This window comes from Pipistrellus kuhlii, unplaced genomic scaffold (genome assembly GCF_014108245.1).
Source record: "Pipistrellus kuhlii isolate mPipKuh1 unplaced genomic scaffold, mPipKuh1.p scaffold_m20_p_44, whole genome shotgun sequence".
Classification (NCBI taxonomy): Eukaryota; Metazoa; Chordata; class Mammalia; order Chiroptera; family Vespertilionidae; genus Pipistrellus; species Pipistrellus kuhlii.
This window is the reverse complement of record NW_023425545.1, coordinates 2,495,107-2,520,344: the sequence shown is the minus strand read 5'-3', so window position 1 is coordinate 2,520,344 and position 25,238 is coordinate 2,495,107. Positions and strand designations below refer to the sequence as shown.

The 25,238-nt window shown below is 64.8% G+C and overlaps 1 protein-coding gene across 3 annotated transcripts in view; it reads right to left on the bottom strand.

The window, feature by feature from the left end:
* Nucleotides 1-25,238, bottom strand: part of RPTOR (regulatory associated protein of MTOR complex 1) — a 60,459-nt gene that overhangs the window by 25,953 nt on the left and 9,268 nt on the right. For 2 of the 3 annotated variants that reach the window (XM_036412183.2, XM_036412184.2), the window contains exons 2-7: nucleotides 17,907-18,009; nucleotides 15,365-15,447; nucleotides 10,863-11,021; nucleotides 10,573-10,719; nucleotides 10,192-10,367; nucleotides 7,442-7,501 (exon numbers count right to left, since the gene is read on the bottom strand). In XM_036412183.2, the coding sequence (XP_036268076.1) occupies nucleotides 7,442-7,501; nucleotides 10,192-10,367; nucleotides 10,573-10,719; nucleotides 10,863-11,021; nucleotides 15,365-15,447; nucleotides 17,907-18,009 (728 nt within the window). The remainder of the gene's footprint in view (nucleotides 1-7,441; nucleotides 7,502-10,191; nucleotides 10,368-10,572; nucleotides 10,720-10,862; nucleotides 11,022-15,364; nucleotides 15,448-17,906; nucleotides 18,010-25,238) is intronic. The other variant, XM_036412186.2, reaches the window with a different exon arrangement.

Below are 25,238 nucleotides of genomic sequence, written 5' to 3'. Positions count from 1 at the left end.
CGGTGGGTAAAGGCACACCGAGCCCCTGCCCTCGTGAAGGCCCACTGGCCTCGCTGAGCTCCGAGGAGCATGGGCAGCGCAGCCACAGGCACACTAACGCCCCAGCATGGCCCGTCTGCACCAGAGCCTGAGGGACGTCCCGGCCCCGGGCCCACTGTGCCGAGGCTGAGGCTGCAGGAACACAGGCGCGGACTGCCCAGGACTCCGGCTATGTGGGCCTGGCCCTCGGCACCTCTGCCTGCCGGCCGCTTTCCAAGCAAACAATACACACTCCCTAAAAGGAACCAGTGATGAGAAGATAACACAATCGTCCCAGATGCCTTCATCTAAGACCGGCCAAAACCGTAGCGACCGACCACCCCTCCAGGAGCCTGTGCACAAAGCAGGTCGTTTTAAATACGTCAACATAACCCCATGCAGGGGGTGCTGCGTCCTCATTAAAGCCTTCACAGCCCGGCCGGCTGCCTCGATTCCTGGTCAGGGCCCAGGCCCGGGTTGTGGACTCCATCCCCACTGTGGGGCATGCAGGAGGCAGCTGATCAAAGATTCTCTCATCATTGACGTGTCTATTTCTCCCTCTCCCTACCTCTCTGAAATCAATGAAGTATACACACACACACACACACACACACATATATATATAAAAAAGCTGCAAAAAAACCAAAACAAAACCTCACAATACATTGCGAGAAAAGCCTCGAAGGGCTGCACCCAGCTTGCCAGGTGAGGATGTGGGGACCCCGATTCCAGTAACGTACTGTCACTGCTGTGTGATGAGAGGGAGGCCACAGCAAGCTTTCCCGAGAAGGGAAGCTCACAGCGCTCACCCAGCTCGCCGGGAGCACAAGGCGCGCCTGCTCCGTGGCTTCAGGGCCTTTGGGCCGCGGCCCGCAGCCTGGGGCCCTGAGAATGCCAATGGCTCAGGGAACCTCCTCGCTGGGGCGCCGTCTCTTTGAAAGGACCTCTGCTCTCCCAGCGGAACCTGACGGCACGTCGTCGTAAGACAGAGCCACACGGAGAGCACGTGTCCGCCCTGCGGGCAGCGTCCGGGGGAGCCAGCGTCTCGAGGGCCCGGGGAGGTGTCTGCACTGTGCCTGCGCTCGCCACACGGGCACCAGCCCTCACATCAGTCCAGTGAGGCACTCGGCCGGCCAGGAGAGGGTCCTGAGACGTCTCCTCATCAGCTGGCTTCTCCAGGACCAACCCGGCCACGCATGTACCTGCTTCTCTGGCCTCCTGCTCTAGACTGAGCAGAACCGGTCCCGTGTCCTCTGAGGTCTCGGGGAGGACAATCGGGTCCATTCAGTGCGTGACGTGCGACCCGCGTGGGAGAAGGCCGGGAGGAAGGCGCAGGGCCTGGCAGGAGATGCAGCCGTGTCTGTGTGAGCAGGAGCGCGGCTGTCTCATCCCTGACTCAGGCGCTCCGAGCAGCGCGGTGACGCCCGCAGGGCTGCTGGCCGCCTGAGTACGCGGCACCGGCGTGTCCTGGCTCCCTCCGGCGGTGGCAGTGAGGTGACTCACACTCCTCCCACGGAGACAACCAGACAGGCCGTGGGGAACCTTTTTGATGTCCGGGCAGGGCCGGCCAGGCCAGGGAGGGAAGCCCAGCCTTGAACCTGGCGGTCCTGACGCAGGACTGAGGCAGACCAGCGGCCGGAGGCTCCCGGCGGGAGGGCAGGAAAGGGAGGGGCTGCCGAGGAGACGGGCTCTGAGCCAGGCCTGGGTGTGAGCTGGAAACAACTCAGATCTCACGCCTCCCATCACCCCGAGGCTCGGTGCGATGTCCACGTTAAGTTTGCAGCTTTCAGTCCAAGCCAAACGAGCCTCCCCGCACTCACGCCAGGAGCCAGCACAGGAGAGAGGATCAGAGCGGTGAGGTCAGGGCTGTGGCAGCTGCTGCACGGTAGATGCTCGAGGAATTACACACGAGGCTGGGGACACTGGCTGGCAGACAGCTGGAGCTGGAGGTCTGAAACCCAGGAGCTCAGAGCCTCTGAAGATGGAGTGCTGGCGAGGAATGGGCGGGCTCAGGGATGCAGCAGGGTCAGCAGGAGGAGAGAGAAGGCGGGACTGGACAGGCAGTGCAGGTCCCAAAGGACCCGAAGGGGGCGGGCACTGGTCCAGGGTGCAGAGGCCGATGAAAAGCCTCCAGGCACCATGGCTGGTCAGCTTGAGCTGCCATGTCACAATGCCACGACTGAGATTTATTCTTAGAGTTCTGGAGACCGGAGGCCAAGGCCAGGTGCCGGCAAGGTCAGGGTCTGCCGAGGGCTGTGCTCAGCGTGCCAACGGCTGCCTTCTCGCCAGGCTGTCTCCCCCCTCGGCTGTGCTGTCACGTGAAGGGCAGGACCACACGCAGGAGAGGACAACCCAGGTGCTCAGGGCACCGATGAGAAGTGACGGATGCACACACAGGGCGTATCCGGCTCCTGTGGAGACAAGTCCTAGCAAGAAACGTGTTTCACCTGGTGACACACACAACCACATGTCAACACACACATTCAGACACAGAACTGACAGCAGCCGTGTTCCTGGGAAACGTGGCGTGTTCTCTCTGAGGCTGTGCAGACAGACCCGCCTTCTGAAAGGCTCAGCCCCGGCGCCTCTCGGACACCGCCAGCAGGACGTGGGGCAAGCACAGCCCGTGGCAGGATCACACGACCCCCCTCAGAAGCTGGCGGGTTCCCAGCCCACGCGTCGCCTGCTGACCACCATGCAGGGCTGGCCACAGAACAAACTGCTCACCGCCGCCGGCGGATTCGGAAGGGAGGGAGTGATGGTTTCCACGGCTCCGGGCGAGCAGGAGTTAAATGGCCAGAGCTGACCCGCCGCCTATCGACGTTCCTGCAGAATGACGGACGGCGCCGTCCCCGCCAGACACCCGGGGACGGAGCCGAGGCTGCGCAGAGGACCCCCAGGGAGCCCAGGCTCAGAGTTCACGCGTCCGACACAGGAAGACAGACTGTCAACGAGGGCGGGTTCAGGACCCTCAGAGTCAGCTGCGCCCGGGCCGGGAGCCTCGCGGGGGGTGTGCTGTGGTCTCCTGGCGTCAGACCGTCTCCCGGAGCCCGGCCCGGCCCAGAGGGAGCTCCTCCGGCAGAGCCCGCGCTCAGGAGGGCCTCCGGGGTCGCAGCGTGGGAAGGCCTCGGGGACCGGGGCGGATGTGGGCCTGTGCAGGGAATGCGCCCCGGCTCTCCCTGCCTCGGCTACAAGGCCAGCTCTGAGCCGAGTCCTCACACTGGCTCATCAGACGAGCGGGCGGCCGGCAATGGGGTGTGTGTCGAGCTCAACGGGGCGGTGCGCCCTCGGTCCAGCCCTCACCCAGCACCCGGGTCCTGGGACAGCAAGAGCTAAGCGGCAGGCGAAGGTGGCTGAGGGCAGGGCCGTGGCTCTTCCATCCCCACAGCGCACTCCCTGCCGCCTCTGGGCTGTGCTTCCTGCTTCTGACTGAACCAGCTGCCGCGGTCATCACTCATCCCACCAGTGTGGGCGGGCACTAACGAGTTCCCGACTTCCTGTTTACGTGGGAAAGAAAGGCTCTTGCTGAGGGAAGACAGGCATCTTTTCAGTTTTCTCTCAAACATAACACACATGCAAGAGGCCGACCTGACGGCAGAGAGAGTTCCAGTCTCAGCGACTGAGCCGCCCGCCCGCCAGCCCCTCCCTCCGCTGTGCCGGGCCCTTCCCTGGGGACAGCGACACAGGGCTGGCCGACAGGCCTGGCCCAGCCCCGCTCACCGCCCGAGGGGACCGGCCGGTCCATTTGGTGCGGAGCCTCCCTGCAAAGGCCCCCGGGGCTGGGAGAGCTCCCGGGCCACGCCTGGCGCACACAGCAGGTGCCCCTCCTGGGAGCTGTGCCTATTCCCCCTGCGTCTCCGCCACGGGAACCATGGTGACTGCTCTGCGCTCCCAGCACCAGCCCCACAGTCAGCCCCCAGGCCCGGAGCTCCGGAGGGCGCGGCCGCCGCTCTGCCTCCCAGGCCTGGGCTGGGACGCGTGCGCTGAGCTGCTGCCGCGGTGCTGTGTACAGACGGCGATTATGAGTAAGTCCTGGTGGCCCTCTGCCTGCAGCCAGGACGCTCTGCGCCTGGGTTCCCGGGAGCTGCCTGCGCACCCCATACTCCCAGCACTGCTGTATCTCATTACTTCCTCTCAGAGCTGAGAGACGCCCCTTCATTTCCAAGTGTGGTCTTGCTGCCGCTCTCTGTGAGGCTCGGGAGATAATGAGAATCGGTGTTCAAGGAGGTGCGCTGTACCGTACTCCAGACTCGGCAGCCTAATTGGAAAACAGCTTTGAAGATTGCTAATGACTGCCTCACACACACACACACACACACACACGCACACGCACCGTCACAGTGCGTGGGAACACGTGGGAGCATCACGGCTAATCCAGGCGGAGAGCTCACCCGCACCTCTGACAGCTGTCCACGCTGTGCCACTGCTTCACTGACGGCCCAGGCCAGTACATGTATGTGCTGTGAAACGTTCACGGCTTCTCCCAACACCAGCTCCTTATGCCCCCGTCCTCCGAGGGGCCCTAAGGCAGTGGGTGCAGCCCCACCTCCAGGGGCCGAAGCCGGGGCTGCGAGCTGCACATTTCGAGAAGAATCTCCAGAAAGTGCGAGTGAAGTGGTGAAATGAGGTGAGGTTTCCCGGGCCCGTCGGAGGCCTGCAGTCACGCCTGCTCCGGGCGGGTCTGAGCCGGCAGGGCACGGACAAACCCTATGTCCAGAACCTTCCGAGGAGAAGCTGCGACGCCTGCCCGCTGCCTGCGACCGTGATGCGTGGGATTTCCAGAGTTCTAGGGTCTGGAATTGGTCCCGGCGAAAAACACATAGCCACCCGCTGGCATCCGGGCTGACCCTGCCCGGCTGCTGGGAGCCCCCAGGCGTGGACCGCTGGGCCCCGAGCCCCTGGCCGCTCTCCGGGGCCGCGCACCCACCTCCCCGGGCAGTGCCAGCGGCGGCTCCGCGGCGGCTCCCGCTCTGCACGCCAGGGTCTGCTCTGCGGTCGCTGTGACGGGTGGCGGCATCTCGCTGTGGCCTCACCTCGCACCCCGAGCCCGCCCGCGCAGGACATGGAGCACCTTCTCGCCAGGCCTCTGCCCGCTGGTGACGGGTGCGCTTTGCTCGTTCGGGGCTTCAGCCTCCGTTATCAGCTGTGTGAGGTGACGGGCCGTCCCCAACTCGGAGGCTCTCAGCCCACGCCTCACATGTCCCTCCGAGGTGAACACGGTGAGCCCTGAGGCAGCACAATCCGCCCGTTTTCCCTTTTGTGGAGCTCGTCCAGGGAGGGAGGTGCGGTCCCATTAAACCGGGAGGTGACAGGACGAGCTGGCTGTGCTGACCGCGGGCTGGAAAGGCGGGGCCTGTGCCGGAGGGCGCCCCTGCCGGGGACACACCACCGGGTCCACGGCACTGACCGCCGGCTCCTGGCCGGTAAGCCAGAGGAGGGGCCGCTCGGCTCTGCGCTCCGGGTTGTAGGGAGGCCGAGGTCAAGCACAGAAACGAGCACAGGGAGGCTGCGTGTGAGAGGTGCTGCCAGGACCTCCTGCACGCGGGTCCGTTGAGGAATCACGCGTGAAGGAACATGCAGGGCTGGGATCGGTGCGTCGGGACTTAGACATGGAGGGAGAGGGAGACGCCGGGGCAGCGCCCAGCAACGCCCGGGCAACGGGCGGCTTCCCGGACCCTGAAACCTCAAGACACAGCCAGCAGACGGCCGCGCAGGCAGACCCGGTGTTTTCTCATTTCCTAAACGCCCTCCAACGCGGCTCCCGAGAACACGCCGTGTGCCAGCACCTGAGTGTGTGAGCGCTGCGCCATCTGCCACCAGCCTCCGCCGCTCACGACTCGGAGCTGGCAGGCGCCACGCGCCACAGCAGACGCTCCTGGGAAGGGAGCGGGCGACAGGCGCGCAGCTCTGCACGCCGGGGGGCCGCCCGCGACCCTGCAGACGGTCCGCAGCCCCGCTCCCGTCTCGTGACCGGCGCTGCAGGAGGGACACGGCGTTCCCGCCGGCCGTCACAGTGCGGAGCGGCCCCTGCCGGTCGGAGCGGGCGCCTTCCACAGAGCGGGCCGTCAGCTCGGCCGGCTCTGCGCCGCCCACGGCAATGCCAGCACGAGCGGCGCCGTCCCCACTGCTGCTGGCCCGGCCTGTGCCAGCCTGGCTTTTCCCGTCCCCACGGCCCGTCTGCGTGTGCGCAGAGCCCAGAGGCACAGATGTGGGCGAGTCACAGGGCCTCTGCGTGCACCTGAACGTACAGAATTCTACACTAACGCGCTCTTGCAGGTCTCCACTTACATGTTGTTGGTTTTCCCTTTTACGTTCACTTGCACATGCATTCTACATGCCCTCATTCTTGTAACACACGGACGAAGGTGGGAAAAATCAATCACTTAACACGGCTCTTCCCCCTCACCGACCAGGACACCCCCCCCCCCCCCCCCGCGGCGCCTGCTCTGAAGGCTGCACGGACGGGTCTCATTGTCCCACTCAGCGCGTGGCTGCCGGGCCGTTCCAGGTCCCCCGCGGGGGCCACCCGGCACACCGCGCGGGGGAATGCACCGGATGGAGCGCGGGTGCCAGGGAGGGGCTTAGGCGTGCGTTCCTGTATGCGGCCCAGGCTCGGGCGAGGCGCTGTCCAGGGGAGGGACCCAGAGGCCGGCTTGCTCGTCCACCACATTCAATAAACCCAGTCTCAGCCCCGGCCGGTGTGGCTCAGTGGATAGAGCGTCGGCCTGTGGACTGAAGGGTCCTGGGTTCGATTCCGGTCAAGGGCGCTGGCCCTGGTTGTGGGCTCGATCCCCAGGAGAGGTTGTGCAGGAGGCAGCCAATCCATGATTCTCTCTTATCATGGATGTCTCTCTCTCCCTGTCTCTTCTCTGAAATCAATAAAAAAAATATTTAAAAAAATCTCAGCCTCGGCCGTTTTACCACACGATCTCCATTTAAAGACTGAGAAAGCGAGCTCTCCATGCTAACCGAGCAGAGCAGCAGCGGAGAGCCCCCGCCTGCCCGACTCGGGGCAGCACGGAGGGAGCGAACACACAGAAACCAGGTCAAGTGCAGGGTCACGAGATGGCGAGTCAGAGCCGAACCGGTTCCCAGCCAGAAGCGGACGCGCCGGCCCACGACCAGGACGGGCAGAGCCACGCTACTCCAAGGCGCCAGAGTTCACCCCCTGCCACCCCTGGCACCTGCCCGAGGCAGAACATGGGGGGGACCCGCTTGGACCTGGTGCCGCAGGGAACCTGTCTCGGCGCTGCAGGATTTTTTAATTCTTTTCTTACAAGCGGCCCCACCCGAGCGTGCCCTAGGCTAGCCCTGACGTGCCGTCCACCGGCAGCCTCAGCCGGAGCGCAGGACGCGCCACAGGAAGTGCCCCGAGAAGGTGGGGGAGCCCCGGCCCAGGCGCAGGCCCCGACGCCGCACTCACTTCTCGATCAGGTCCAGCGTGACTCCGGGCACCAGGCTGACACACTTCTGCATGCAGAACCTGCGGGGAGAACAGCGGTCACACGCGGACGCCCGGCGGCAAGATGCCGCTGCCCCGATGTGCTCACGGGAGAGCCACAGCCCCGGGCCAGGCCCCGCATCTCAGTCTTCCAGAGGGTCTGTGCCGAGCTTGCTGCCCCCCTGCCCCCTCTCATCGTTCCCTGCTGGTGCCCGAGCGAGCCTGGTGCAGAGGAGGTGCTGCCAGCTGGCGGCTCCCAGTGTGCAGGGGTGGCAGGCCCTCCGCAGGCCTCGCAGGGCGACTCCTGCCATTCTCCTGCCCTCCCCTCCCCTCCCCGGGCTCTCAGACGCCATTCTCCCTGGCCCACTCCCTGCGAGTTTCCTCATTGGCACCTAAGTCTTCGGTATGTTGGGAGTTTATCTCATTGAGGTGCCAGATAGGGTTTTAAATTTCTAATGGTTAGTTAGCCACGTGCCCCAAATCCTAAGTACTGAGTAATGCCTTCCTTTTCTAACACCGGCTCTCACACACAGCTTCTGGAAGCTTCTCGGCTCCTCGCCGGGTGCCCCCGCCCTCCAGAGGCAGCCCTCTAACTGCCACGTGGGCCTGCACACACAGGTCCCGGCCCAGGGGCCACCGAGCGGAACACTCGTGTCTCTAACAGATTTCCAGCGCATCTCGTTGGCTTTTTCAAAGCGGAGACCCAGATCATGCACAAACACTACAACCTGGTCTGTTTCCTTCTTCAGAACCCAAGTACCTTCCGTCCCGTTGCTCATCCAGCTGCTAGACTGACTACACTCCGAGCGGGGACGATCCAGGCTGGCGAGCGCACTGGTGACAGTCCCACTGCATGGGGGGAGGGCGAGGCCTAGAGAGAACCTCCCTCTTGCAAAGGGAGTTTGCTTCTATTCTTGTTGGTTTTTATTAAAATTCATTTTCAATTGTATCAAATAACTGCCCTCCATCCTATTAAGATGATGAAGCACGTTAATCGGCAGCCTAATAGGAAGCCAGCAGCCGCCTCTGGAACGCGCTCCGGGCCGAGTGATTGTTCTCGCTGTGCGGCAGCTCCCTGCGATGCTTCATCCTGAACCATCTGCAGTGCGTGAGTGCGTGCGTCCCTGTGTGCGCCGGTGTGTCTACCTATATGTGTGTGTCTGTGTATTTGTCCACTGAGTGCCTCTGTGTGAGTGTGTGTGTGTGTGTGTGTGAGCGAGCGTGCATGTATGTGTGTGCACGTGAGCATGCATGTGTATGTGAGTGTGTGTGTGTGCTGGTGTGTCTGCCTCAATTTGTGTGTCTGTGTATTTGTCCACGGAGTGCCTGTGTGTGTGTGTGTGTGTGTGTGTGTGTGTGTGCTGGCACAGGGCTGTGTCTGTGGCGGGGCTTCTGTGTCCCACAAAGGACCCTCTCTCTCCTTCCCTCCGCCTTCCTCCTGCGCTGTGCCCTAGGCCTGCCTCCCCTCGGGCCCTCGCCCTCCCGCCTCCCTTGCTCCGCAGAGGCTACAGCCCTCCCAGGGTCCCGGGTTTCTGGCGTTGTCGTGGGGGACTCCCCGCAGGACCGTCAACCCTGCGCTCCCCGTGGCCCCAGGCCGGGCCACCGGCTGCCATCCCTCCGCAGCGCCATGCGCCAGGCTCGCACGCCCGCTTTCAAGGCAGCGTGGCGACACGGCCGTTCATCTTAGCCGCCCGCGCGCCGGGAGACGGACCGAGAGCACACGTCTGGTTCGGGAGAGAAACGACTTTCCTCACGGTGGGCGGCAGCGCACAGAGCCCCAGACTGTCCCCGAGCCATCCGGCTCAGCAGAAGGAACAGGCGCGGCTGGGCCAGTGTGGAGCCTCCAGAGGAAACCAGTCACTGACCTCCTGGTGGCCCCATGGCCCTGCGGCTGGAGCCGAGCTATGTGGCCCCACAGGGAAAAGCTGGGACAACTTTGTTCTATGACCGTCAGCACTGCCCCCGGCCGAGGAGGCCCAGCCCTCTCTGTCCTCAGACATGAAGGCGAGGCAGGAGGTCCACAGCGCAGGGTGGGGCGAGGAAGGGGTGCACAGGGCGTGTCTCCCACAAACACTGCCTTCTAGAAAACGCCGGAGAACAGCCACCAGCCCCACGCTGAGCAGCAGCGGGGTTTGTGCTCCCAAGGTCATTCTGACTCGTTGAGTCTTCACAAAACCCACAGGCAAACGTCAGGCGAGGGTCTGAGCTGAGACCAGACACCATGCTGGCAGGGCCCGCCCCCTGCCCTGCGGGTCCCACGCCGCCACCTCTTGCTGGGCTCGCCCAGGACCACTTTCCATGCAGACAGGATACGGCAGCACTGGGCCACTGATATTTAAACTGTCAGCTCCTCCGGGTGACGGGGCGCTCCCCAGCCTCGGCTCGCCCGTCGTGCGCCTGGCAGACAACGCGTTTGTGTGCTGTGGGCCGAGGCGTTGGCCCGCCATGCCGCCCTCCTGCTGGGGACCGGGGCTACTTCCGGAAGCACACGCGCTCCACGCACACTTCAGTGGAATGCTGCCCCTCCATCGGAGACCGAGAGAAAGCCAGGGAGGATGCACTGCGGTTCTCACACCCACTGACGTCCTGGGGCGAGGGGCATTATGGGAAGAGCAAGCATGTGCCCGTTCCAGAATTACTGAAGGCTTCGCTTTCTGATCATAGAAAGATGGAGGCCAACAGAAGACAATCAGAAACCATCGGCCTCCCGCAGGGCAGAGCCGGCCCCTTACCAGCGGAGGGCGATCTTGATGGGGGTGGTGAGGCAGGAGGTGAACAGGTCGGCCGGGAGGTCGGGGATCATGGGCAGGAGCTCGCTGGCCTCGCAGGCCGCCAGCTGGATGCAGTTCTTCATGGACGGGGGCAGGGGCATCTGGGCCAGAGGGTGGTTGGGGTTGATGGCCGCGACCTGCAGAGAACATGAAGGAAGGCTGTGACGTGATGTCCGACTGGGGAGTCTCCTAACATAAGATGGACAGTCCGCAGAAGGTCCCCCCCTGCGGACTGTCCATCTTACCCGCCTCCAGCGCGCAGCCCATCGTCCAGCCCCCCGCCCCCCCACGGCACGCAGCCCCGCCCCCAGCGCGCAGCCCCCTCCAGGCACGCGGCCTCACTTCCAGCTCCTGTTCCCGCTGCAGGGCGAACTGCCGGAAGGACTTGACGATGAGGCCGGCGTTGGAGCAGTCATAGACGAATATGGACGGGCTGCCCATCCACGTCTGCAAGTCGTAGATGGACAGCGGGATGTACTGCGTGTAGTTCTGGAAAAACAGCACGTGGGTGACACACGGCCAGACGCCGCAGGGGCCCAGCAGGAGCCGCCCGGGGCGGGGCGGGGCGGGGCGGGGCGGGGCCGGCCTTGTGCGGGGACAGCGGTTCCCAGGAGCGCCCCCCGGGGACTCACCTTGTTGAAGACCCAGATCTCCCCGTTGACGGTGGGCCGAGGCACGCCGTGGCCGTTGTAGTGGAAGAGGACCCGCTCCTCCTTGGCGTTGCGGCGCAGCGACGTGCACAGCTTCTTCACCTCGTCCACCGTGGGGTCCAGGCTCTGCTTGTACCGCGCCTGTCGGAGAAGATGGAGAGCTTGCTCGGGTCTGCGGGACACCAGCCCCCTCGGAGCCTGCACTGAAGAGCCGGTGACAGCCAAACGCCAGTCCGTGCATGCCTGCACACCGGGCTGAGATGCTGGGGCACTGGGCTCCGCGGGGCCGGACAGCGCGGCCACCGGGACTGCGTGAGTGAAGGTGAGCATGGTGCGTGGGGACGGAGCACTTTCCAGAAGCGCGGGCTCGGGCAGAGGAGCACGGCAGCACCGCCAGCGCGACAGGGATCACCCTGCAGGGAAGCCCAGTTCAGGGACCCGGTGGCTCTCAGCAACCTCCAGAGGGCGCCCCGGAGGGCTGGCGGCGCTGGCCTGCTGGGAGCGTGGCTGTGACCTCGGAACGCTGCTGCCGCTGAGCAGAGCCGCCCCAAACCAGGGCCTGTCCAGGTGAGAGCAGCCGAACGCGCAGGCACAATCCAAGCCACCCGCAAACAGGTCTCCCTGCGGCCTCGACCAGGAGCGGGGGGGCTGCGGGAGAAGCTTCCAGAGCCCGAGGAGGGGCAGCAGGAAAAGGGCCCAAACAGAGCCCAGCGGGCCGGCTGCTCCCCGGCTGCAGCTCCTGGGATCCGAGTCCACTTCCCACCCACACGCAGGGGCGCTCGGCCAAGAATAACGGGCACCAGGCTCCCTGCAGGGAAGTCCGCCCCCCCCACCCCCCGAGCCTGGCAAGGCCTCCGGAGGCACATCCTGACCAGGAGGGCTGCTCCCGGGCCACGGCCGTTCGCTCAGCCACGCACGAGCCTGGGGCCGTGTTTCTGACCTCGGCTCCATTAAGGCCCGCTGCGGGCTGCTGAGGGGACAGCCTGTCTCCTCACTGAGCGCCCTCAAGGACGCGCAACGGGGTGGCGAGGGCACTGCAATATCAGGAACGCGCCTCCTGGGGCTTCGTGGGAATTAATTAATGTTTTTAGGGCTCCGAAATGAGCAGCAGTAAATTAAACGCCAGCACACGCTGAGCTGCGTGGAGCGCAGAGGCCGGGGAATGGCCCGCAGCGGAGGGCGGGGGAGGGGGCAGGAGCTGCGGCCTGTCTGGGATTTATGACGTGTGAGCGGGCGAGCGGGCGCAGAAACACCACGGCGAGGCTGAGACCTGCCCACGGTGCCGGCACTGATCTCCGGGGCCCCGAGCCCGAACGACAGGAAACATGCCCGGAGGCCCCGGGGAGGCAGCAGCCGAGAAGGAAGGAGCGGGCAGGGAGGCGGCAGCAGAGGAGCAGAGGACGCCTGCCTGCTGCCCGGCTCCTCCCGCCCCAGGAGGGCAGGTGTCAGCCCTGGGCAGGACCGGGGGAGAACACAGACTGCGCTGCAGACACGCAGTGCCAGCACACCAGGCAGCTCCCACCGTTGCGCTCTGCAGGCACCTGCTGCAGACGCCCATCTGCATGAGCGCTGGCTAGTGGGGCCTAGCTGCAAGGGAGTCTGGGAAGTGGCTCTGGCTCCAGCGCGCAGCGGGGTGTGCAGACACACAGGCTGAGTGAGCTGCCCAGCGCACTCCAGGCTGCAGATCCTCTTCCCGTCATCAACACCAGCCTGTCCTTCACAAAGCCGGGGCAGGAAGTGACACCTGACACTGAAAACACTGTGCTGAGCTTGCTCAGCACGCCAAGGCTCTGGCCGAAATGCAGAGAAGCTGTGGTCCTCGGACCACAGGGCCTGCACCCCACGTTCGGCACATGGAACGTCCACAGAAAGAGCCAGGGAAGTGGGTGAGGGTGGAGGCTGCCCGGGGGTGGAACAGAAGAGAAACAGAACAGTTTGAGGAAAGGGCAGTAGATGGCAGGTCTGTTGTCTGTCCATCTGCCTCCCGCCTCCCCTCTGCGCCACCCTTCCACACCTGCACCGACCGGCCGAGCAGGAATAGACTGTTTCCCAAAGAAGGCGGACAGGTGCCAGCGAGCGCTGGAAGGTGTCTGACATGCTTCGTCACTAAGGAAGTGCAACCTGAAACCTTAGAAACACCCACCGGACGACTAAGATAATGATAATCATTTAAAACTCCGAAAATAACAGGCGTTGGCGAGGCTAGGAAGACACGGGGGCAGACGCAGGGATGGAAAGCGTGCGGGCCTCAGGCAGGCGCGTAGAGCTACGTCTGACCCAGCAGTTCCACTCCCGGCACAGCCGGAGAGAAGGAACCGTCCACGAGGAGCCCACGCCCACAGCACGCAGCCCGAGAGAAGGAACCGTCCACGAGGAGCCCACGGCGTGCAGCCCGAGAGAAGGAACCGTCCACAAGGAGCCCACGCCCACAGCACGCAGCCCGAGAGAAGGAACCGTCCACGAGGAGCCCACGCCCACAGCACGCAGCCCGAGAGAAGGAACCGTCCACGAGGAGCCCACGCCCACAGCACGCAGCCTGAGAGAAGGAACCGTCCACGAGGAGCCCACGCCCACAGCACGCAGCCTGAGAGAAGGAACCGTCCACGAGGAGCCCACGCCCACAGCACGCAGCCCGAGAGAAGGAACTGTCCACGAGGAGCCCACACACACAGCACGCAGCCCGAGAGAAGGAACCGTCCACGAGGAGCCCACGTCGCGCAGCACGCAGCCCGAGAGAAGGAACCGTCCACGAGGAGCCCACACACACAGCACGCAGCCCGAGAGAAGGAACCGTCCACGAGGAGCCCACGCACACAGCATGCAGCCTGAGAGAAGGAACCGTCCACGAGGAGCCCACGTCGCGCAGCCCGAGGGGCAGCCGCCCGCCCTCAGGTGGCTGGTGGTGAACAGTGCGCACCGCCCTGGGGACACTCCTCGGCTCCAAAGTAAGGACTGACACTGAGACACGGAACGGCATGCCTGCCGTGGACAGATGTGAAAACACTGCTCAGCGGGGAGTCAGACACCCGCGGCCACGTGCCGTACGGTTCCATTTATAACGTTGTTACATGAGTCTCATCTCCGTTTCTTAAAAATTCCACCGTGTGTCACCCTGACGCTTGGGGGGTGCTGGCCGTGTGGCGCTGCCGTCCCTCCACCGCCACCTGCCCCCTCGATGGCACCTTCTCGCTCGCCGGGCGTCATCTGACACCTCTTCCCGTCACAGATGGCGAGCAGACGGCAGGCTCTGGCACCTCCTCGTCCGGGACGCTCTCCGTGCACAGGTCCCGCTTCTGGCAGCGCAGCGCTTGCTCTGACTCCACTGCCACCCGCACGCCCCCAGAGCTCTGCGCCCTCCCCCGGGCAGCGGGGGAAACCGCCCCGCACGGTCTGGGCCCTCCAGGCGGTGGCGCCACCGTTTCAGGCCTCACAGGACGGCTGGTCTCCTTCGCAGTCTGCTGCACACAGAACGAACTCTCCCGTGAGAGGCGCTATCCTTGAGAAGCTGGTGAGGGACAGAGCCAGGCCTGTTCCTCTAAAAATACGCCCTGCAAGTAGGTCAGTGCCGGGCGCTGGGAGCAGCCAGCCGAGGAGCGGCGACGGCAGGGCCCAGGGCCCGCCTGTGCTGGCAGGGCCTTCGGCAGCTCCCGGGAGACGGAGGGAGGGTCTGCCCGGGCCGCTGCGCCCTCCTGCTGCGAACACTTCCTCTCGTCCTCCTCTGCGCAAACCCATGTCCAGGGCTAGCGGTCAGCGCCCTTACATCTCCTCTGCGCAGGGAGCGCAGCCAGAGCTCGGCAGCAGGGACCCGGCCTCTCCGCTCCGGCAGGAACCAGCTCGCTTCCGGCCTCGCCTCCCTCCGGGTGAGTGATGGCCCGGGGCTGAGTGCTCACAAAGGGTGCCCTCCCGGGGCTAGGAGGCTGACCTCAGAGGCGCGGGCAGGCCACTGCCCTCCTCATCGCACCCCGAGGAGGCGCCAGAGCCGGCCCGTCCCCCGGACGGAGGGACACCCACCATTTCTCGTTCATTTCTCACTGCCCGTTAAACCCTCAAGCCGCTGACGGAATGGCGAAGGGAAATAGGTCGGCGGTGTGTGTGTGTGTGTGTGTGTGTGTGTGTGTGTTTTACAAATAAGACGTTAAAGGCAACTTGGCACAGTTCCCGCCCCCATGCCCCTCCTCTCTCACAGGCGCGTGAGGAGGCCACCAAAGAGGAGCCCCGGGGCCACCTTCGAGGCCGGGCCCCGGGGCTCGGAGGCGGCGCTCAGTAGTGGAGCTGCAGACTGAGATGGCATCTCCTTTGCGAAAGGCACGCACACGGGACATACTTTGGGGAAATACACAGCCGACAGGCCAGTTGGGGCCCATGGAGGGGAATGTGGGGTCGGGGGGTGTCCGTGGAGCTGGAGCTGCGTGGTGATGACGCCAACAGCTCCCGCTGGGTTTGCACGACACCAGAGCCCCCCCAGGAGAGCAGCAGAGCCTTACCCGCGGCTGCCAGTTCTCGTACTGCTTCTGCAGGTTGGCACCAATAGTCTCCAGGGCTTTCTGCGGACCCATGGACAGAGGATCTGAGGAAGCAAGGAGAAGGGTCGTTACAGGTGCGTGTCCCCTGCAAGCCTGGTCAGAGTCCCCGCACACAGCTCACTTCCCGGCCGCCCGGCCAGTGCATCTGTGCCGAGCAGGTGGCGGAGCGGCTGGGCGCCCACTCGGGCTCCCGCCTGCAGAGGAGACTGGCTCACAGCCACCGGCCTGCCTCACCCCAGCTTCTCGGTGCCGGGGCCTGCACCTGCCAGCCCCCTCTGGCCTCAGTCCGGCCTCGGAGCGAAGGCTCAGTGTGGCCTGTCCTCCGACACCGTGCAGGGAGGGCCGCCGTGCCCTCAGCCCCCGTCCGCCCACACGGGAATGGGCGGGGCACACAGCAGGGCGCCCTCCCGGATCACAGGCTCTCCAGACGGTTCCAGAGCGAGGCGCTGGAGCTGCAATCCCGCCTGCCTGGGCCAGGAGCTCTGCACACTTTCAAAGTCTGCTGTGTCTGTCAGCCTCGTGTTCAAAATTCGGGTGAGACATTTTAAGTTTATTTATTCGTTTATTTAAAGTAAGAACCCAGTACATTTGGACATAAACATTTACTATGAAAAATGGCTAAAAAAACGGACCAGCACCGGTTAGTTCTGCCACACCTGCTCCGACAGGTGCCCGCCTGTGGGCTCCCCGCCCGTCTTCCCTCCTGCCCGTCTCCCCTCCTGCCAGTCTGGAGGCAGCCAGCCCAGGTGTTTTCCTTCTCTCTTCCCCTCCCTCCTGTTCTCCCTCCCTCAGCTCTCTGAGAAGATCAATGGGAAAATATCCTCGTGTGAAGATTAACAACAACAAAGCCTCTGGGGCTTCTGAAAACCAGCACAGCATATAAAACAGGAGCTGCCGGAGGGGGCGGGGGAGGGGGATGGGAGGTGGGAGAGACACCACTGGGCCCTGGCTGACTGGGCCCAGCCGGGGCCATGCTTCCTGACCTGGGCCTGACCTCGTCCTCTCCGTGGCCACACGCGGCCACTGCTCCGTGCGCGGAGCGGCCCTCCCACAGGCGTGTGCTAATTGCCTTAGTGACGAGCAGGCCGATGGACCGAGCTTCTCCGCAGGACTGCAAGGGCTCTGCCACTAATTAGCTGAGTCACCTTGAGGAGGGCTTTAATTGAGGATGCAGAGATGGCAAAGGGCCGCTTTGAAACCAGCGATGGCTTTTAGCGCCCGTCTCATCACCAGTCACCTGCACACACTGGCAATCAGAGCGGTATGGTGAGAGGCACTGCGCCTTCCTGGGCCGAGGCAGAGCCGGGAGCGCCGGCTGCACTGCCTGGGCCAGCAGCTCCGGCTCAGAGCTTTCTCCACGCTCCAGCAGCGCTAACCAGCGAGCCACCCCACCCGCAGGGCAGCGCAGCCACCAGGAGCAGGTGAGTGCTGGGCAGGGCGGAGGCCTGGCTGGGACGCCCTGTTACAGCACAGCCTTGTCCTGACACGAACGTCACTGCAGGGGGTGGGGAGGTGTCCAGCGGCGGCACAGACCTCGCCAGGGAGACGGGGACACTCTAGGCGAGGCCCCGGGAACAAAGGTTCCAGCTGGAGGCACGGAGGTGTGCCGGGGCCCAACAGCACCTTCCTCTCAGCTCGGGGTCACCCGGGGCCACACAGCTCGGTGCAGAGGCCAGCACCAGCCCCCTCCGCCCGGCTGCCCCGGAGCTGCTCCCTGCACTCGGAGCTCCTCGCCACGTGAGGCTGCTCCTGGTGCGAGGCTCCCCTCCTGGCCTTGCCCGAGCAGCTGCGCAGAACGGCTCCCGGGTCCCTGGGCGCGCTGAGCGCACCCCGGGTTTCCACATGAACACGGCAGGGGCACACAGCAGGGGGCACACAGCGTGCCACCCGCTGGGGCCTGCCAGCCCCAGGCCCCGGCGCCACCTCCTGCTCCGTGCCGGCTGCTGCTGTGGCCCGTGGCTGGGACTCACGGCCTGGGCCTCCCTGGCAGGGCAGCCGGAGCGGAGACGACCGATCGTAAGCCTGGTGAGAGGACACGTGAGCTTGTGGGAGTGAGCTGAGGCGGGAGGAAGAGGCAGGCTGGCGCGGTCTCAGAGCTCGGCGCCCAAACCGCTCTCCGGTGACAGGGAGGGGACCTCGCCGCGGAGCCCCCGGGCACCTGCTGGCCGGTGACAGACAGCCGTCAGCAGAACAGGACTCGGAGGCCGCACGCCTGCCCTCGAGCCCCAGCTAACACCCTCCTCACGGCGAGCCGAGGCTCCCGCCCGGGGAGTGAGCACCTGCATCAGGGCCGGTCCCTCACTGCAGAGCGGTGACCAGTGCCTGCTCCCGCAGACGCAGGAGGAATTTTACTGACTCGCTGACACTCTCCACCGCGGCAGGGGCGTGCGGCCACAGCCTGCAGGCCCGGTGCTCCGGTTTACAGAAACGGCGCCAGCCGCTCGGACCGGGCAGGAGGGCCGCCCGCCGCCCGCCCCGCCCCGCCCCGCGGCCCCGGACTCACCGATCCAGCACTCCAGGCGCGCACAGGGCGTGGTCTTCACCACGTCCGGGGGGTCCACCCCGACGTTCAGGCACAACACCAAGGCCACGCTGACCGTCTTCATCTGCAACAACAGGGAGCACACGTCTCAGTCCCGTGTCCACGTCCGAAGCCGGCGTCCAGCTCCGCCCGCCTCCGCCTCGCCCGCACGCAGGCACGCTCTGGAGCAGCGCCGGGAGGGCTGGGTTCGGAGGAAAGCGGGCAGACGGCAGGCGAGGCTTCCCGGACACGTTTCCAGAAAGAAGTACGTGATCAAAAGCATCGACATTTCAGGGCACGTGTGACCAACGTCCTGCCACCTTCCTCTCCACCCTCTCACAGACTCACTCAGCAGCTCCGCGCCTGCCAGAGGAGGGCCCGGGCCCTCAGTGGTTTCCTGTGTGTGCTCAGGGGCTCCAGGGGCCGCTGTGGTCCCACGCCCTCCCTCCATGTTGAAGGCTCGCCCACGCGGGTCCTCGTGGTTATTCATTCCTACACCCCCCTCCCGGGACTGCTCCCCCCCCCACCCCCGGGCCGGCCGGCAGCCACTGCTCAGGGCCTCCACATGGCCCTCACTCCAGACAAAGCACAGTCCCTCCACCTCCACAGCTGCAGCTAATAAGCTTTAAAAAATTCTAGTAAAATAGCCAAAACCGGTTTGGCTCAGTGGACAGAGCGTCGGTCTGAGGACTGAAAGGTCCCAGGTTCGATTCTGGTCAAGAGCATGTGCCCTGGTTGCAGGCACATCCCAGTGAGGGAGTGTGCAGGAGGCAGCTGTTCGATGTTTCTCTCTCCTCGATGTTTCTAGCTCTCTATCCCTCTCCCTTCCTCTCTGTAAAAAAAATCAATAATATATTTTAAAAAATAAATAAAAATAAAAAAACAAAAATAAAAATTCTAGTAAAATAAACGACTTCTGATTTGATTGTTAAAGTTCTTGTTTCCGAAGCTCTAAGTCCCTCAGACAGAAACCCAGTGGAGGCGCTAGAGTCACTCTTCGACCTGAGCCGACTCCTCACCGCCGCCCAGCACTGAGCACACGTTTCTCTGTGGCTGCTTCGCGGGGGCAGCGGGGCAGGCGGACACGCCACACCCGCAGATGACGCCACGAGAGGGTGCGCTCACACACACCTTGCCCGACACCGTCCTACACCTTTTAAGGAAACAAATGTCAGAAATATGACGACACGTGAACCTGGAAAACACGTCTGTCCCACACACTTAGCTGCCAGTGCAACGCCACGATCGGTAACAGACGTGGCCAGCAAGCAGCCTGGAGCAGCCACGCGTGTCCCGCGGCCGCTCCCTGCGAAAGCTTTAATCCTCAGCTTCCCCTCAGGTGTCTTGTCCGTATTTTATTTCCATCTCTATGGTAACCTCACTCCAAAAACTCTAGATTAATGCTTTTTAATAACACAGTTAAGCATTAAGAAAGTGTAAGGGCTATCCACTTAATTGCCAAAAATGGCATAATAATACATAAAAATAACCGTTTGGACTCGCACACATTTCCTTCCCAGCGCAGTGTGATTGGCGATGACAGTTATGTTCCCAGAAGCTAACTTTAAATCGGCAAGAGCATCGTTTCAGACGGCAGAACCGGAGTGGCGGCCTCCGCGAGTCGCCATCTCCCCGGACAATCCTCGCCCACGTGGCTCTCGGCGGCGAACCTCTCAGGGGGCCCCAGGGACCGAGAGCCCTCGGGAAACTCACGGTGTCCCCAGCGCGCCCACGGCCCAGCTGTGACCCCGGAAGCTGGGTGAGGAGCTCGATGGCGTCTCTGCCTTTTCCTGTACGCCTCCAGTGCAATTCTCACACACACTCACACACACACTCACACTCATACACACACACCCCCTCACACACACTCATTCACACACACACACACACACACACACACACACACACCCCCTCACACCCCACACACACTCATTCACACACACACACACACTCACACTCATACACACACCCCCCTCACACACACACTCATTCACACACACACACACACACACACACACTCATACACACACACACACACCCCTCACACACACACTCATTCACACACACACACACACACACACACTCACACTCATACACACCCATACACCCAACTGACCACTCAGCCCCGTCCGTGGGGAGGGAAAAGAGCCCAAGCTGCCGCAAAGGGGCGAGAACACAGAAGGCCTGTCGGCCTCAGACACGTCCACCGACGCCTTGCCTCTAGGACCGGGCCCAGACAAGGCGGAGCGAACGTTCTCCGTTCTCCGTTCTCCGCGGAGCCCCGGGCGCAGCAGGCGGAGTGGAGGGCAGAGGGCGGGGGCAGCTCTGCGGGCGGCAGGTGAGCGGGGCAGCAGCCCTCACAGGAGCCACATTCTCGGGCGCCGGGCCTGGAGGCACCGGCAGAGCCTGTGGAGGAGGGTGAGGGTGACGGCTACTGCCCCGGGTGTGGAGCACACGGGAAGGCCCGGCTGACCACATGCACACGCGTGGGGCCGGCCCGGGAGAGGAACCGCACTGCCTCCTCTCCCCGCCCCGGCCTCCCGTGTGTTTCCAAATTCCTGCCATAAACACGTGTGGTCTCTAGAGCACGGGGAAAGTCGTAACATGCCGACACACCGTCAGGAGGCTTCATGCGTGTGCGGTGCGTGGACATAATTCTGTCACCTCTGAAGAGAGGAAAGGCCTGCTCGGTCCGCTGAAGCTCCGGCCCGTATCCAAGGCAACGGCGAGCGATGGCGAGAGGGATGCAGGTGAGCGCAGCAGGCGTGCGAGGCAGATGGCGTCCCTGCGGACAGCGCCCCCCCCCCCCCACCCCGTCCCCTCGGCCGAGAGCTCGTGTCCTGGCAAAGCAAGCGAAGCCGCCTGGACCCCTCCCGGAGGACAGCCCGCCCCTGCGCGAGGCCGTCCATGTGGGAGGCTGCTCCGAGTTCTGATTCATCCCGTGCAGCCAGAGGCCGCAGCGCCAGGCGGAGCCGCGCTCAGGAAGACCTCTCGTCCTCACGAGCAGCAGTGCCAGCCGTGCCGGCTGCGCCAGCACCGCCCCAGGCAGAGGGGACGCAGAGCGCCCGCGGGGAAGCGCACGCACGCATGGCGGTCCGAGGTCGCCCAGGGCGGGTTTTCCTCCCCTCCCGCGGCCTCTGGGTGGGGCCGAGGCCGCGCCAGGTGGACGGTGAGGTGGCGTCCACAGCAGAGCCTCCTGGGACGGAGGACATGGAGGGAGGGCAATGAGCAGGAAGCTGAGAGTGAAACCGGGAAGGGGCGGAGCAGCTGAGGAAGGAAGGGCCCTCTGCTCCACGCCCCAGGGACACTGTGCTCAGCCCACACCGTCCGGCCACGCCCCACGGGGACCGCAGTCACCGCTGTCTGTGTCCCCAGCACCGACCCCGCACACTCGTGACTTCCTTGCACGTGGCCCCCCTGTGGGAGATGGAAGCCACGTGTCTTGGTGCTGCCCCAGCGGAGGGGCCAGCACGGCCTGCGCTCCTCCAGGCGGGGCCCGCTCCGCAGGCGAGCGGCAGAGGCAGAGGCGCTGGACGGCACAGGGCTTCCAGGGCCCCAGGCCCTGCTGCTCAGCACTCCACACCCCCTGCCCCCCATCTCTGTGACGGCAGGGTCTGCCTCACCTGCCAGGGCGGCTCTGCCCGGACTGAGAATCCCAAAGGCTCTCCGGGAGGAAACCCAGCCCCGACCAGGGACTCAGGCCCCACGGCTCCAGCTCACAGAGGGGGGAGGAGCGAGGCTCACAGCGAGCCCGCCGACCGTGCGGCACGGCCAAGCAGCCGGCCTGAGCGCACTCCGTCTGAGGCGGCCGCCGTCCCGGGCTCCAGCCGGCAGCAGGTCTGCAGCGAGGCGGTCAGGCCCCGGAGGGCCAGGTGTGAGCCCGAGCAGAGCCAGGTGCACGCAGCAGCTGGGGACCAGCAGGCCTCTCTCCGCCCACGGGAGATTGCAGGCCCGGCAACCGCCTCCTAACAAAACGGTGTCAGCTGCCCCCCTCCCCACGGCCCAATTATTCAGAGAATCCTAACGAGAGAAGCCGGCGAGGCGGGGCGAGGCAAAGGTGGCACGCCTACAAGCACGAATAACAAGAGCACATTTCCATTCATTGCAAAGCCACGCAGCACAGTCTCCTCTGAGCATTACAGCTGCCCAACCGTGTCTCTTTATCATCAAGCCCATGGCCCGGCATCTCACAGGACACGGAAGCACACAGCCCCCCATCCGCCCCCAGCCCCCCCCATCTGCCCCCAGCCCCCCACACAGCCCCCCATCTGCCCCCAGCCCCCCACATCCCACCACCCACACTCCCACATCCCACCATCCGCCCCCAGCCCCCCATACATCTCCCCATCCGCCCCCAGCCCCCCACTCATCCCACCATCCGCCCCCAGCCCCCCATACATCCCCCCATCCACCCCCAGCCCCCATGCATCCCCCATCTGCCCCCAGCCCCCCACTCATCCTACCGCCCCAGCCCCCCACTCATCCTACCCTCCACTCCCAGCCCCCCTCAGCCCATCTGCCCCCAGCCCCCCACTCATCCTACCATCCGCCCCCAGGCCCCCCACAGCCTCCCATCTGCCCCCAGCCCCCACATCCCACCACCCACCCTTCCACATCCCACCATCCGCCCCCAGGCCCCCACATCCCCCACCATCCGCCCCCAGCCCCCCATACATCCCACCATCCGCCCCCAGCGCCCCACACAGCCCCCCATCCACCCCCAGCCCCCCCACATCCCCCACCATCCGCCCCCAGCGCCCCATACATCCCACCATCCGCCCCCAGCCCCCCATACATCCCACCATCCGCCCCCAGCGCCCCATACATCCCATCCCACCATCCGCCCCCAGCGCCCCATACATCCCACCATCCGCCCCCAGCGCCCCATACATCCCACCATCCGCCCCCAGCCCCCCATACATCCCACCATCCGCCCCCAGCCCCCACATCCCCCACCATCCGCCCCCAGCCCCCCCACAGCCCACCATCCGCCCCCAGCGCCCCACACAGCCCCCCATCCACCCCCAGCCCCCCCACAGCCCACCATTGCCCCAGCCCCATCGGGAGGGCATTCAGGCTGGCAAGGGGTGTCACAGCCTGCCCACCCCGCACGCCTCTCCTCCCGACAGTCTGGCCCTGGTGCTGACACTTTTTCCTCCAGCGCCCTGTCTGCCCGAGCGCCCACATTCCCTCCGCACGTGGGGCCGCGCTGGGACAGGTCCACACGCGTGATGGCAGCCAAGCACCGAACCCACATCCTGGAGGGAGCCACCAAAATCACTAATAAGCCCAGAAAAACTCACTATTTAAAAGGCAAGGGAGGGAAGCAAACTAATTTAGTGCTGTGGCAAAAAATAAAAAACAAATTCCTTCTTGGTACAGTGATTTTAAAGAAAAACCCAACCCGGGCCTCATAAACACATTTAGATTGGTTTTTCTTCTCTTTGAAAACAAAACCAATTTAAAAAATGACAGCCTTCGGAAGCGTTTCAATCACGGCTCAGGCAGGAGCTGCGGGGGAGCAGGACCCCTCAGCCCCCGCTCTGCCCTGCGGCCTCGGAGGCCAGGCCTCAGACAGCGCCGGGCCGCCCGGACAGCCGGCCCCGGGCCTGCGGGTGCAAAGGCGCTGGTGGGGGAAGGAGGGATGTCTCCAGGCAGGGAGCACCCTCCCGCTCCAGCAGCGGGTCCTCGGCTCAGGCAGGGAGGACGGAGAGGACCTGGCACCAAGTACGCGCCTGCCCTTCCCACCAGCTTCCCAGCAGACAGCCGCTGCGCCCGCTGTTCCTGGAAGGTTCGTGCGAAGTGCACCTGCAGGTGAGACCGCAGCCTCCGCCACCGGACAGACTGCGCACTCACTCCCCGCCTCCGCCAACGCCGCGGGCCCTGAGGCTTCCGGGTCCGAGGGGCCCTCAGGGAATACGTTCCCTCCAGGGGAGGAGATGCTCCCACAAATGCCCGGAAGAAAGGCTTGGCACTCGCCCTGCGGGCAGAGCTGGGAAGGCTCGGAGCACGCTCAGGCAGCACCACGGCCAGCTCCCAGGCGGGCGGGACCCTCTCCGCAGGCTGTGCGGGAGCAGCCACTGCCCAGGGCACCTGCTGGGTGACTGTGGCTCCCCACTGACCCCCAAGCAAGGCAGCCCCCCGGGTACGGTCAGTGCACAGCACCGGGACTTCCTGGGCCGTGTCCAGCGGGAGGTGCCTTCCGGGTCTTTGCTGTGACCACTGGTGTGGCCTCCCAGCCCGTCCACGCGAGGACACACCAATGCCACACATGGAGGAGCCTGCTTGCTGAGCTCGGGATGTGACAGGACCTCAGACCTGAGTAGGGAGGGTGCAGGCTGCCCTGGACTCCCTGGGCCCGGGATGAGAGGCTCCTGGCAGTTCCCTCCGGGAGGACACAGCACCAACAGCTCAGCCAGAAACCTGTCCTCCACCCTCGCTGCACTCAGAGGCCGGCCGTGCTGCGCCCCGCCATACTGTACTGAGCGAGCAGCCGCAGCACTGTCCTCCCCCAGTGACTCCCTCAGTCCGCTCAGTCCGCCCACCGCCAGTCACAGCACTGCCAGCTGACCCCGGGCTCCGGCACTCCGGCCCACCCTTCCACCCGCTCCCCCTCCTTCTCTGGCTCCGGCTCCCCCTCCTCCTCCAGCCCCCCCCTCCTCCAGCTCCCCCCTCCTCCAGCTCCCCCTCCTCCTCCAGCTCCCCTTCCACCCACTCCCGCTCCTCCTCCGGTTCCCCCTCCTCCTCCTCCTCCAGCTCCCCCTCAACCTGCCCCTCTGTCATCCTTAGGAAGCAGCTGCCACCTGCTCACAGCTGCCTGCCTTTCCGAGATGAGGCTCCACCTGGTCCCCACAGCCTGGGTTTCCCTCCACGGCACCAGCCCTCCCCGCACCTGACGCTGCAGACGCCTGGTCCGCCTCTCCTGGGCATCAGGGTCGACGTTCCTGCACCTGGAACCCCTCCGCTCGGCTTCCTCAGACCCAGGGTGCCCGCCCCCGCAGCGGCCTGAGGTTCCTGCTTCGCGGCTCAGTGGTCGGAGCCGGTGTGGGTCCAGGGAACAAACTACGCTTTTCCTGCGGAAAGCCCTCCCCATCAGCCCAGCACAGCGCCTGGCAGCAGGAGGCAGGGACCCCGGAACCCGCCGCCTCTCAGAGCTCGGGGCTCGGCCCTGGGCCAGGCTGCCCCGGGCGAGTATGGACTCTCCCTGCCGCCTGTGTCCACTCAGGAGCTGGCCAGGGCCTCCACGGCCAAGGGGAGCCGTGCGGGGCGGGCGGTCAGACAACCTCAGACACCTAAAGGGCACTGCTTGCCCAA